This window comes from Triturus cristatus, chromosome 3_2, assembly GCF_964204655.1.
Source record: "Triturus cristatus chromosome 3_2, aTriCri1.1, whole genome shotgun sequence".
Lineage (NCBI taxonomy): Eukaryota > Metazoa > Chordata > Amphibia > Caudata > Salamandridae > Triturus > Triturus cristatus.
In genome coordinates, this window is record NC_140584.1 from 449,151,470 (window position 1) to 449,165,163 (window position 13,694).

Sequence of the window (13,694 nt, forward strand, 5' to 3'; positions counted from 1 at the left end):
TGCATACTGTGCTCTAGCAGGTAGGTCATAGTGATGTGTCCTTTCATATCGAGCCAATAGTTCTTGGTAATATGTGCAGCAGCACACCAAAAAACTGGATCGGATAGTAGAAGGAACAGCTATCCCCAACACAAGAAATGAAGTGGGATTGGTGGTTATTTTGTATTTTTGAGTTCAAATTTATTACCACCCAAAAACTGATACATTGACCACACCTTAACAAAAATGCGTTGGTTATGATTTTATTGCTTTCCTTGACCTATTTTAAACACTACTAGCAACCCTAGTTATGAAGATTGGATCTGACTTTGTGAATGAAGTGCCAGATGGCTGTACATACAGGGGCTTATTTACAAGCCCATTATGCCACTGGTGCGTCACTTTTTTGGACGCACTGGCAGGTCAATGGGCTTTCCCAATCAATCAATCATAGTATTTGTAAAGCGCACTACATACCCGTGAGGGTCTCAAGGCGCTGAGGGGAGTACGGTGCTGCTACTGCTCGAAGAGCCAGGTATTGAGAAGTCTTCTGAAGGTGAGCAGGTCCTGGGTCTGCTGCAGGTGGGTAGGGAGGGTGTTCCAGGTCTTGGTGGCGAGGAAGGAGAAGGATCTTCCACCGGCGGTCGTTCGTTGGATGCGGGGGACAGCAGCGAGGGCGAGTCTGGCTGAGCGGAGCTGGCGGGTGGGGGTGTAGAAGCTGAGTCGGTCGTTGAGGTATGCTGGTCCGGTGTTGTGGAGGGCCTTGTGGGTGTGGGTGAGTAGCTTGTAGGTGATCCTCTTTTCGACGGGGAGCCAGTGTAGGTCTCTCAGGTGGGGGGTGATGTGGCTGCGGCGAGGGATGTTGAGGATCAGTCGGGCGGAGGCGTTTTGGATACGTTGCAGTCGTCACAGGTGTTTGGTCGGGATACCTGCGTAGAGTGCATTGCCGTAGTCCAACCTGCTGCTGACGAGGGCCTGGGTCACCGTTCTTCTTGTTTCGGTGGGGATCCACTTGTAGATCCTGCGGAGCATGCAGAGGGTGTTGTAGCAGGAGGAGGAGACGGCGTTGACCTGCTTCGACATGGAGAAGGAGGAGTCGAGGATGATACCCAGGTTGCATGCGTGGTCCGTGGGTGTCGGTGCTGTTCCTAGCGTGGTCGGCCACCAGGAGTCGTCCCAAGCTGAGGGGGTGGAACCGAGGATGAGGACCTCTGTCTTGTCCGAGTTCAGCTTCAGTCGGCTGTTCCTCATCCATTCTGTGATGGCCTTCATTACCTCATGTAGGTTGGTTTTGGCGGTGTGTGGGTCCTTGGTGAGGGAGAGGATCAGCTGGGTGTTGTCGGCGTAGGAGATGATGCTGAGGTCGTACTGGCGGGCGACGTGGGCGAGGGGGCCCATGTAGATGTTGAACAGCGTCGGGCTGAGGGAGGATCTTTGGGGTATGCCGCAGATGATGACGGTGGCTTTGGAGCAGAAGGGGGGGAGGCGGCCGCTCTGGGTTCTGCCGGAGAGGAGAGATGTGGTCCTTGGGTTTCTTGAGGAGGGCGTTGATCTCGGCGTGCTTCCAGCTTTGCGGGAATGTGGCTCTCGAAGGAGGTGTTGATCACTTTCCGAAGTTGGGGTGCGATGGCTGCGTCGGCTTTGTTGAATATGTGGTGAGGACAGGGGTCTGACGGTGATCCCGAGTGGATGGAGTTCATGGTCTTGCGGGTTTTGTCGCCGTTGACGTTGGTCCAAGAGGTCAGGCTGTGGATGCGGGTGGGGTACGCGGGTGCGGTGGGGTCTGGAGTTGGCGGGGTGGTCGGTGTGCTGTAGCTGTTGTGGATGTCGGTGATCTTGTGGTGGAAGAAGGTAGCCAGCGAGTCGCAGAGTTCTTGTGAGGGTGGGATGTCATTGGGGTTGGCGCTGGGGTTGGAGAGTTCTTTCACGATGCTGAAGAGCTCTTTGCTGTCGTGTGCGTTGTTGTCCAGGCGGATTTGAAGGCAGATCTCTTGGCTAGTCTAATGAGGTGGTGGTGTATGCGGGTGGCGTCCTTGTGGGCTGCGTGGCTGTCTGCTGTTTGTTCGTGGATCCACTTCTGCAGTTTCCTGCAGGTGTGTTTGGAGGTCTGGAGTTCTTCGGTGAACAAGGTGGCTTTCTTGCTGGTGCGGCTGTTTGAGGGTTTCTTGAGCGGGGTGAGGGTGTTGGTGCAGTCGTTGATCCACTGTCGTAGGTTGCGGGCGGCGGCGTCTGGGTCGGTGGGTTCGGTGGGTGGGTTCAGGGCGAGGGTGGCGGCCAGCTGGCCTTCGGTGACTTTGCTCCAGCAGCGACGGGGCAGCTGTTGGGCATGGTGGTGCGTTGTGGTCTTGTAGGTGAAGTGGATGCAGCGATGATCGGTCCAGTGGAGTTCGGTGGTGTGGACGAAGGAGACGTGGTTGCTTGTGGAGAAGATGGAGTCAAGCGTGTGGCCGGCGGCGTGGGTGGGATCGGTGACGAGTTGTCTGAAGCCAAGGTTGGCGAGGTTGTCGATCAGGGTGGTGGAGTTGGCGTTGTTGTTGTTCTCGAGGTGGAATTTCAAGTCCCCGAGGAGGATGTAGTCCATGGAGGTGAGAGCGTGGGTGCTGACGAGGTCGGCGATGGCGTCGCTGAACTGTGGCTAGGGTCAGGGGGGTCTGTAGATGAGGGTTCCTCTGAGGGTGGTGTTGGGGTCGGTGTGGATCCGGAAGTGCAGGTGTTCGGCGGTGCTGAGGGTGTCGTATGAGTGGGTGGAGACTTTGAGGGTGGACTTGTGGACGACGGCTATTCCTCCTCCGATTCTGTTGGTGCGGTCTCTGCGGGCAATTTTGTAGCCGTCCGGGATGGCGATGGCGATGTCGGGAGCCGAGGCGTCGTTCCACCAGGTCTCGGTCTGAAAGGCGACATCTTGGGCGGAGGTGTCGAGCAGGTCCCATAGTTCGATGGCGTGTTTGCGTGCGGAGGTTGAGGAGTATGCAGCATAGTTGGTTGGGTTCTGTCCTTGAAGATTTGGTGGCTCTGTCGCAGGTGAAGCTGCAGGTGCGGCAGGAGAAGGGTCCGTGGGTGCGTTTCGGGGCCGCCTGGAAGCAGTTGCTGTCTCGGCCGGTGTTGAGTGCATGGAGGGTGCTGGCGTCGTAGCGGAGTCTGGCGTTCGCGGGGTCCAGGGGTTCTGGCGCTGGGCACGGTCCAAGCGAGGACGGGCGCAGACGGGCTTGCCTCTGGCGTGCCAGCGGCGCGGCCGCGCAGCACCCCCATAAGTAGGGAGGAGGAAGGGAGGAGCAGCTGGGAGGAGGGTGGGAAAACAGCAAATGGGAGCGGGGGGCAGGGCCGCAGGGGACGCAGCGGCGGGAAACGGCGACGGAAACAGATGGCAAGGAGGCGGGGCCGCAGGGGAGGCAGCGGCGGGAGAAGGGACGGCAAGAACGGAGCGGAGGGAAAGGGCAGTGAATATACAATACAATTAGGGTACAATTACATTAAAAAGTAACAGTCAAAAACAAATACCAGCACACAGTCAACAACAAATACCAGCGGCAGCCCAGAGGGGCCTTGAACACTCGAAATACTCTGCAGCAGCGGGCACGGGAGACTGGCGCAGACAGGTGGACCTGCGCGGCGTGGGGAGCGACCTGCCTAAACAAGGGTCAAGTGTCGCTCTCACTGCCGCGCAGCGGCCGCCATAAGTAGGGAGGAGGGAGGGAGGAGCAGCTGGGAGGAGGGTGGGAAAATAGCGAATGGTAGCAGGGGCGGGGCCGCAGGGGACGCAGCGGCGGGAAACGGCGAGGGCAACAGATGGCAAGGGGGCGGGGCCCCAGGGGAGGCAGCGGCGGGAGAAGGGACAGCGAGAACGGAGCGGAGGTAAAGGGCAGTGAAAATACAATACAATTAGGGTACAATTACATTAAAATGTAACAGTCAAAAACAAATACCAGCAACACAGTCCACAAAAAATACCAGCGGCAGCCCAGAGGGGCCTTGAACACTCAAAATACTCTGTAGCAGCGGACACGGGAGACGGGCGCAGACAGGTGGAGCTGCGCGGCGTGGGGAGCGACCTGCCTAAACAAGGGTCAAGGGTCGCCCATGACTTTTCATGGCCTTGTAAATATGAGCCTTGTAAATATGGGCCCCCTTTGTGCATTACTCTGCGTGAAAGGGGCTTTCCATGGGTGTTACTGTGGGTGTTCCCACGTAACATCCATGGAACTTGACACATTCCCAGATTTGCAACATTTTGTAAATGTGGAAATGCGTCAGAATCCTGCGCCTCCCCAGGGCAGGCGTAGGAATGGCGCAACGAGGAGAAATACTTTTACTTCTCCTCGTTTTTTCCTCTTTGATATGCATGCTGCATTCCGCAACACATGTAGAACGGAAAATGCCATTAATGATTGTTTTTGTTGCAGGAAGGTGTCCCTTTCTGCACAGAAACAATCATCCCCGCAGCGCTGGCACCCTTGCAAGATGACGCAAGGGTGCCTGTGCTGGCACATTGCAGCCAATTGTGCGCCAGGGCAGGAGAAAGCACAGGGATATGTCATATTGTTGTTAATACGACGCATCCTTGTGCTTTGAAAATGTCACAGTTAAATGGCTTGCGGCACCGCTTTGCGTCATTTTCTTGTAAATAAGGCCCACAGTTTCTAAGGTTTTTGTTATCATAAAAAAACAAGGTGTATTAAAATTGGGTCGCATCTTTGACTAATGTGAAGAGAGAACCAGAAATGGTGGGTGTGTGGGAGAGGGGTGTACTGTGTTGGGGGGAGGGCAAGGAATAGAGGAGTAAGGGGCGGGAAGAACTACCTGGATCTTGGGCATTTCTGACAGAAGTTAAGTGTGTGGTATAACATAATACAAGGAACATGATGAACTACAGGACTGTACCAGTTAATCCATCCTGTACAATCACACTGCCAACCTACATACCAGCTTTGACTGAATGTAGTAAAATGGGAAAACTACTACCTGGGAGTAAGAGAAGGGGTAACTCCAGTAGATTTGTGATTGTGAGGGGCTGTCCTCCAAGACTTTAAAAAAGATGATGCAAGACAATAGTTTTACTTTATGCAGTCTCAGCATTGAGGATGAACGAACAGCAGACCAGTCAGAATTGACAGCATATGTAATCATTCTTTTGGTGTTTCCCCTTAGGGCTTGCATGGCATACATGAAGATGTCTTCCTCAGTGTGCCCTGTATCCTTGGGAACCAAGGTATCACCGATGTGATAAAGATGACCCTCAAGACCGATGAAGAAGAACGTCTGAGAAAGAGCTCCGATACACTATGGGAAATCCAGAAGAAACTGCAGTTTTAATCGCCTTCTCGTGCATTTGTATGGTGAAAATAGTGAATTATATGTTGCACTTTTCAATTAGGTCAAATGTAGCCTTTTTAGCTAATGCACTCTAAATCCCACATTTACAGATCCGATCATTGATTCAAGACGGTATAAGACTGAAGAACAAACACTTATGTTTACGAAAAGAGGCATTGGGCCGCTAGTCTTCCTCATACAGCACTGATCTTGAGGATAAAGAAATCCGAGTTTTCCAAAATATTATTTAAACCTACATTTCAAGTCTCTATTCTCTTGTTCTTCTCTGTAGACTTGCATTGTAACTCTGCACTCATAAATGGTCCATACAGGCCATAGTGGATGGCTATTCCGATGTTTACTGCAAAAAGGCTTTAATGATGTGGAATATTGTGGATTGGGGTTTGGTTTGATGGCACCTGCCACGTTTGGAAGGAATTCGGCTATGGTATTGAGTGCATCTTCTCCACCCTCTGCAATGTATGTCAATGTCTGAACAACAGCATGAGGAGTGTTATCGTCTATGTCCGTTTAATAGATTTGAACCTTGGCACAGTCAACTTGCACTTGTGTATACGAAGAATAGTTTCTCATACCCAAATGTGATCGGGAAACGACTGACCAAAGCAAACGACCACCACCATCATCTCTATCAGCAAAATGTCCAGTTGTATGTGCATTTAGTCTGTGATTGCTCTTCAGCTCCTGGCCTGTTATATGTACTGTACACCTGAGCAGGTGTGTGTGTCTCAGTGCTTCTCATTCCTTGTGTAGAACATGATCTCAGTATGCAGGGTGACAACAACTTGCTGTCTGGGCTGTGGTGTTGACCTGAACACCCAATAAAAAAAGAAAAATTACTGAACGATTTCTGTCTTTTATTTTATTTATTCTGGCAATATGACCATGCAATCCATAACAGATCCCCACAAGTGATATTTTGGTTTTAGTGTAAGCCAGGATTGTTCCTGCTACCACGAACTAGCCATACAGTTCATTATTTTCTGTTTCATTTGAGATGCTGCAAATTGTTTCTGTTAGTTACAGCTTTTAATGTTGTTGTGTCACTAGGGTGATGTTTTGGGCAAATGTGAATCTGGGCCTCCCAATTATTCTACTCTAGCTTATGCAAGATGTACAGAAAAATCAGGTAATCGTTTGCTCTGATTGGATGCAGAGACCGTGTTATACCTGCCCTCTGCTCTTCACTGGCTGCCAGTATTTAAAATGATCACATTCAAGACCGCCTTTCTCATCTGTCAGATTTTGAGGGTCATTTAGACCCTGGTTGGCAGGCCAAAGGGTCAGTAGAGGCCAGGGCTTCAGTTTCCCTGGAGGAAGACGACCCGCCAAATTTAGAGATCCCAAATCAGATTTAAAGAACACCAAATCGGCACTCCAGTAGACTCCTTGCTTACAAGTGTAGTGCAGTAGAATTGTGATCTGTCCATCAATGGAATGGATCTGTAGGAGGGCTCCTTCTGTGGTGGGATTGCACCCTGAAGCATATGTAGCTCAGAGGAAATGCTCTCCACACTACAGATCTATGAACAGGGCTTTGTTTAGAGATCAGACTCTAGTCCTTCTCACCAATGTCATATTCAGCCTGTTGCGAGAGATCTCAACCTGACTGTCAAATGTGAGTCCCCCTCGAATTAAGTGAGCCTTGAGGGCTCCTACCCGATGGAAAGCAGAGCTTCACCCATCTTTAAATGAAGCAAGCAAGCCGCAAGTAAGGCAGGGCAGGATCCCAGCTGATCCTCGTATTTGTCACAGAAAAACATTTGCCTTACTCTGTGTAGCAGTCTGGTCCCATGCGTAGCAGTGACAAAGTACACGTAGCCGGGCAGTGTCCATAAGATGTGTAGTAACAGCCCCACCAGGAGCAGCCTGCTAGCTGCTCAGCCCATCTTCCAACTGACAACAGTCCTACCAGGCACCCAAGCATTCCACTCATGTCCATCACACCAACATTCCACACAGAACACTCGCACTGGCTGAGCAGCTAGGAGCTAGGTGCAAGGGAACATTTTTAAGCAGAAAAATGTCAGTTTACTTGCGCCCATGGATGAGAAATCTCAGCTGACAGAACAAATGACAGACAAATAGTGCCTCACCACTCTGCCCCCATGCGCTCCCATTTCAAACTGCCTCCGCTGCTGAAAGGATGTGTGCCTCACGAAGTTTCTTATGGGAATAATGCCAAGAGTCATTTCCTAAACTTCACAAGAGCTAGTAACTAACAATAATCTCACCGCAAATGTTCCATAACATGCGCCGGTACAACAGCTTGGCTCCTTGTGCATGCCACCGCAGCGAAAAGTAGGAGTGCCATACAATGATGCTCTCACATGAATTTGTGCACATGATGAGCACAGATACCATGCACCATCGAAATACAAATGAGTGGCATTGTAATCCTCAAACTCACCAAAGTGACACTAATCCCATCCTCGTCGCCAAAATGTAGTAGTCTGATCCCATGCTTAGCAGTGACAAAGTAGACGTAGCCGAGCAGTATCTTGAAGGTTATTTATTGAGTCCTAAGATGTGTAGTATCAGCCCCGCCAGGAGCAGCCTGCTAGCTGTTCAGCCCATCTTCCAATTGACAACTGTCATACCAGGCACCCAAGTATTCCACTCATGTCCATCACACCAACATTCCACACAGAACATTCACACTGACTGAGCAGCTAGGAGCTAGGTGCAAAGGAACATTGTAACATAACATGAGGATATTACACTCTGGAAGCATCTCTCTTCCTTCTGCTAAAGCATGGTTTCTTACAGGTATGTTTCCTTTACACATTAAAGAGATGGACGGCTACTAAGGGTGGACCTTTTTAGGTCTCGCCTGAGCCAGCGCATGCGCTGCCCTGGTGAGACATTTAGTGAGTGGGCTTTAAAAAGCCGACCACAGCTTTTTGTGTGGCCTAGAGCATGCGGTTACGTGCACAGTTACGAGCAGAGGCGCCATCTGGCTGTCCTCTATCGTCATGGCTCATTAAGTGCATCGCTCGCGGGCACCCTTACAGTCCGCGATCACTTTCACTTTGACGGCCGCGCGGCCAATGCTTGTCTTTCTTTTTTTCCAGCATAAGTCTTTGTTCCTTTCCATCTCCCTTCATTAGTTCGTGCTTTTCCCACATTTATCATTTTTCCCCATTATAAGTTTATGACCGAGTCTCCGTTTTTATGCTCCCTTATCTTCCTTGATCCATTCTGTTCTTTCCGCAGTTCATTTAACCACTGGGCAATCCTCTTAGCAGTTTCCAGATGTATGCTGCCCCGTCACTTCTGAGGTTCGTTCTTGAACTTTCATCAGCTTGTTCTCGCCAGAGGCGCTGCCTTCTTTACCTAGTCTTGCATCCCCTTTTCTAAACGTTCTGCAGCCCCGTGTGGAGATCCCCACACCCCCATCCTTTCAGAAATCCATTCTGGGGCAGTACCCTGATATCGCGCAGTAAGTCTCCACCCCTACCACGCTCTGGCAGCCCTTCTGGAAAGCTGTGGACAGGGTGTGCTCTGTGGCTCTCGGTGACTGGGTTTGGCAGCCTCGCAAGAACTGTTGCAACAGCAGTTTCAGGAGGTAAACTAAGGTTGGTAGTGACCTCGGGCGATCCCGCACCAGAGATGAGGCAGCACAATTGCAACACTGTGCGGGGAGGGGGCTGTGCCTAGGGTCAGTACTGCACAGTCACTGAGTGGCCTGCTCTCAGTAGAAAACAATTATTTTACTTGTTTTGTGCGTATGGTTATCTAGTAGTAACTGGACTTGAAAACGCGTCACGTGACAGTGACCTTCCACTCATCTGACCCATGACTGCCTCTTCCGGCCATTTTTTTTTTCTTTTTTTCGAATTCACTTGGCCTTTGCAAAGTCCCGAGCCTAGCTACCGATCAAGCAGGAAGGCCCGATTCGGCTCACAGAGCTTCACTGACTGAGATGCAGAAGGCGAAAGGTAAGCATGGAATTGTCAAAGGCCTGTAGCGCTCTCTGGTGGTCCGACTGGGAAGCGCAGTACGTTCATGCTGTGTCCATCACTGTCGCCTCTCGGGGGTTTCTTCCCCATTGGAAGGGAATATGTTTTCGTAATATTTTGTATTTCTCATGATATTATCGCTGCTTAATATGCCCTTAACCCTACATCGCTTAGTATTCTCCCCTATTATTAAATAATCCTCACAACTGACACCAGTCAAAGCCAAAAGTATGTTGCAACTCGTTTCTAGGAAGTAGGATCAAACTTCCTGCTGACACTAGTACCATGATTCCGGTGCTTGTGACTACCTAATATGACCCAAAACTGGCTGGAATGACTCTCACTTCTAAGGACCATTAGTATTCACTTCTGATTTACCTCCGTATTGTCTAATACAGGGTCCTTTATTGGGAAAACCAAGACTGCGTGGTTCCAAATCTCCCTCCTGGGAACACTGAAACCCTTCCTACCCGAAACAGATTTCATAACGAAAGTTCAATTACTTCTCACACCTTCCTGGAAGCTGTCCTCCGCTCAGCCTTATCCCCAACTCCACACGGACACCCCTCAAAGCCACCCTGTATTCAGCTGTATATTAAAGCCTGAAGAAGTTCAACCACATCCTGACCAACTTTGAACAACTACGAATTCCTCTTGCAACTCCACATTATCTCCAAGACCACTCTGAGGCCACCCGAAGTAGCATCTCTGACCTACCACAAAGCACTGGAAGTTTCAATTGGTGCATTTTCAGCAGATAAGATGGAACTATTACATCACACTAGATAACAAGCATTGGCACAGCCAATAGGTCTCGGCTTTGGGACCTTATAAGTGTTTAGCCATGCAACAGTTGATGTTGTTGCACCAAGGTTACTCACACATACACAACTGAGATATACATTCACTCACTAACACACCCATACACTCACCCACCCATACAGTCCATCACAGATGCACTCTTGAAACCATGCACCCCGTGAATCACCCACTCACACATCTATGTACAGAGTCACACACCCCACCCACACAAACACTCAGGCACCCATACAGATACTCAGACAACCAATCAATAACCCATATAGACACTCATGTAGCTATTCACAAACCCATGCAGTCGCTTACACACCAACAGACAGACGGATACAGACATTCACACAGTTTACTCACTAACTCATGCATTCAGTAAGATTAGTTTAATCACCCACTTATAGAGTCCGTGACGCACCTACTAAATCATCCATTCAGACACTTATACATCCACTCATTCTTCAATACGGCTTTCCCTATATATATTAAACATATTTAAACTTTACAGAAACACACAGTCACTGGATAATGTCATCAGTGATGTCATTTGAGATGTCATCAGTGATGTCACTGACCATGTCATGAGTGATGTAATATGCGACGTCATCAGCAGTGCATTGCGGGGGCGCAAGTTCTAGTTAGCTGAACTAACTATAACGGGGGAATTTCTATGGTTTTGTACGAGTGAAAAGTCCAACTAACTATAACTTTCCCTAAAACCTATGGTTTTTTCAGTGAATTTCAAAGGTTTTTGAATGCAATTTTCTAACTATAACGTACCTGAATCCTATGTTTTTTTCAGTGAATTTCTAAGATTTTTTAAATGCTAGTTTCTATCTATAACATGCCTGAAGCCTATGGTTTTTTCAGTGAATTTCCAAGGTTTTTTAAATGCTAATTTCTAACTATAATGTGCTTGAAACCTATAGTTTTTTCAGTGAATTTCAAAGGTTTTTTAACTGCTAGTTTCTTACTATGCCTACAGAGGTAGGACATGTGATGAAAGAAGAAACAACGCAGAGAAAGAAAAAAAAGAAATGCAGAAAGAAGCAACAGAAGTCCACAAAGACGAAGAAAAGTGCAGGAAGAAGAAGAGATGTACAGAAAGAACCAACAGAGGAGCAGAAAGTCCTCCTGTGCCCACAACTTTTTCAGACGGCTACTGGTGGTAACTGAATGTGACTAACCAGGCCTAGAGCCAGTGCTATGCTAAAAGACACTAAGAATACAGTGAAAACACCTACATACACTAGGGAACACTATGCGTTGGGGGTACCCATGTGATTACCATGACCTCCTCTGTAAGACCCTAGTACATAATAGTGCAGGGGGATTAAAACTACCTCATAAAAACACGCCACAGGGTGTGTTTGCACACTGGTGAAGGGAGGGGGGGGGGCCTGGGGTGACATGTGTGCAAACACGCCCTGTGGCCGTTTTAATTTGGGGGATAAAGTCCCCTTGAATCCTGAGTATCCCTTGGGTCCAACTAACATACCATGTATCTCCAGTAAGCGCCACAGAGCTGCATTGCATAGAGATGTAAAAAGGGGCACGGCCTGGACCACCTCTCTGCAACGCAGCGTAGTGGCACTTACTGGAAGCACCTGGTGGGCTAGTTGGCCCCCAGGGGACCTCAGGATTGAAGGGGAATTATTTCCCCAACTTAAAACGCGCCACAGGGCGTGTTTGCACACGTCACCTCAGGCCCCGTCCCCTCCCCTCACCACTGTGTAAACACGCCCTGTGGCCGTTTTAAGTTGGGGGATTAAGTCCCCTTGAATCCTGAGGGTCACTTGGGTCCAACTAGCCCACTAGGTACCTCCAGTAAGCGCCACAGAGCTGCTTTGCAGAGATGTGTAAAAAGGGGCACGGTCTGGACCACCTCTCTGCAACGCAGCGCAGTGGCGCTTACTGGAAGCACCTGGTGGGCTAGTTGGCCCCCAGGGGCCCTCAGGATTGAAGGGGAATTATGTCCCCAACTTAAAACGCGCCACAGGGCGTGTTTGCACACATTACCTCAGGCCCCGTCCCCTCCCTTCACCACTGTAAACACGCCCTGTGGCCATTTTAAGTTGGGAGATTAGGTCCCCTTGAATCCTGAGGGTCCATAGGGTCCAACTAGCCCACTAGGTACCTCCAGTAAGCGCCACAGAGTTGCGTTGCAGAGAGGTGTAGAAAGGGGCACGGCCTGGACCGCCTCTCAACGCAGCGCAGTGGCGTTTACTAGAAGCACCTGGTGGGCTAGTTGGCCCCCAGGGGCCCTTAGGATTGAAGGGGAATTATTTCCCCAACTTAAAATGCGCCACAGGGCGTGTTTGCACACGTCACCTCAGGCCCCGTCCCCTCCCTTCACCACTGCGCCACAGAGATGCGTTGCAGAGGTGTAAAAAGGGGCGTGGCCTGGACCACCTCTCTGCAACTCAGCCCTGTGGCACTTACTGGAAGTACCTGGTGGGCTAGTTGGCCACCAGGGATCCCCAGTATTGATGGGGAATTAATTCCCCAACTTAAAACGCGCCACAGGACGTGTTTGCAGAGTATTGCTTAGAGGGGGCGGGGCCTATGCACAATCGCGTTTTTAAATTTTTTTTGTAAGAGGGGATGTGTGGGCCCCCTTTTTTTTATTTTTCTGAGGCCCTGGGGACCCCATCCCCCAGGGCCTGAACCCCAATTTAAAAAAAAAAGAAAATTTATTAACAGGAAGGGGGCCGCGCGGGCCCCCCCTCCCGTGGCCAATTCCGGGCCCCAGGGACCCCACCCCCCGGGGCATGGCCATGTTTTTTTTTTATTTCTATGGAGGGGGCTGCGTGACCCCCCTCCTCAGGCCAATTATGGCCCCGGGGACCCTATCCCCGTGGGACCGGCCTTTGCATTATTTTTTTTATTTTTACAAAAAAATGATTATTGGGGAGGGGGGCCGCGTGGCCACCCTCCCTGGCCACTTCTGGCCCTGGGGACCCCATCCCCCGGGGCCTGGCCATCTTGTTGGGGACCGTGGGGGGAGCCCCAATTCCCTCACGGTCCCTGCCGGCTCCCCGCGTCCTGCGGGAGCCGGCATTGCTTTTCCACATGGGGAGCTGCTGACACAGGTATATGTCTTCTTCTTTTAAAAGCACCGGGGGTGGCAGTCGCTGGGGTTGCGGGGGGTCTGTGAGCCCCCGCAAAATAATTAATAAAAGCCCTGGGGGGTGGCGGTCCCCGGGGCTTGGGGGGGCCTTGGAGGCCCCCCACTTATAAAAAAATAAAGCCCCGGGGGTGAAGGCCCCTGGGGCTGTGGGGGGTCGTGAGCCTCCCGCAAATATTTACTGAAACCCCCAGGGGTGGCGGCCCCCGCAATTTCAATTTAACATGCCCCCGGGACTTGGCCCACCCAGGGGCTAAATAATAAGGAGCCCGCGCTTCCTTTTTTTTTTTTTGTCCTAAATTTGCGCTAGGTGCGCGAATCTCGATGATTTTTTTTAAAAAAATGCTTTTTTGGGACCTCCTGAGCAGGCCTAGGGGGTCAGGTTGTTTCTACCCTGCCCTCTTTTCTTGTTTTGTGCTTTTTTTTCTGTTTTCTTGTGCCTCGGTTCTACTGAGGCACAAGATGGCTGCCAACACTTCCTGGTT

The 13,694-nt window shown here is 50.4% G+C and overlaps 1 protein-coding gene across 1 annotated transcript in view; it reads left to right on the forward strand.

Annotated features, from left to right (window-relative positions):
* The window catches only part of LOC146857518 (L-lactate dehydrogenase A chain), a 41,303-nt gene extending 35,154 nt beyond the window's left edge, over window positions 1–6,149 (forward strand). Inside the window, exon 8 of the mRNA XM_085648059.1 lies at window positions 5,125–6,149. Within this exon, the coding sequence (XP_085504185.1) occupies window positions 5,125–5,289 (165 nt within the window). The 3' untranslated portion in view covers window positions 5,290–6,149. The remainder of the gene's footprint in view (window positions 1–5,124) is intronic.
* Window positions 6,150–13,694: the final 7,545 nt, after the last annotated feature.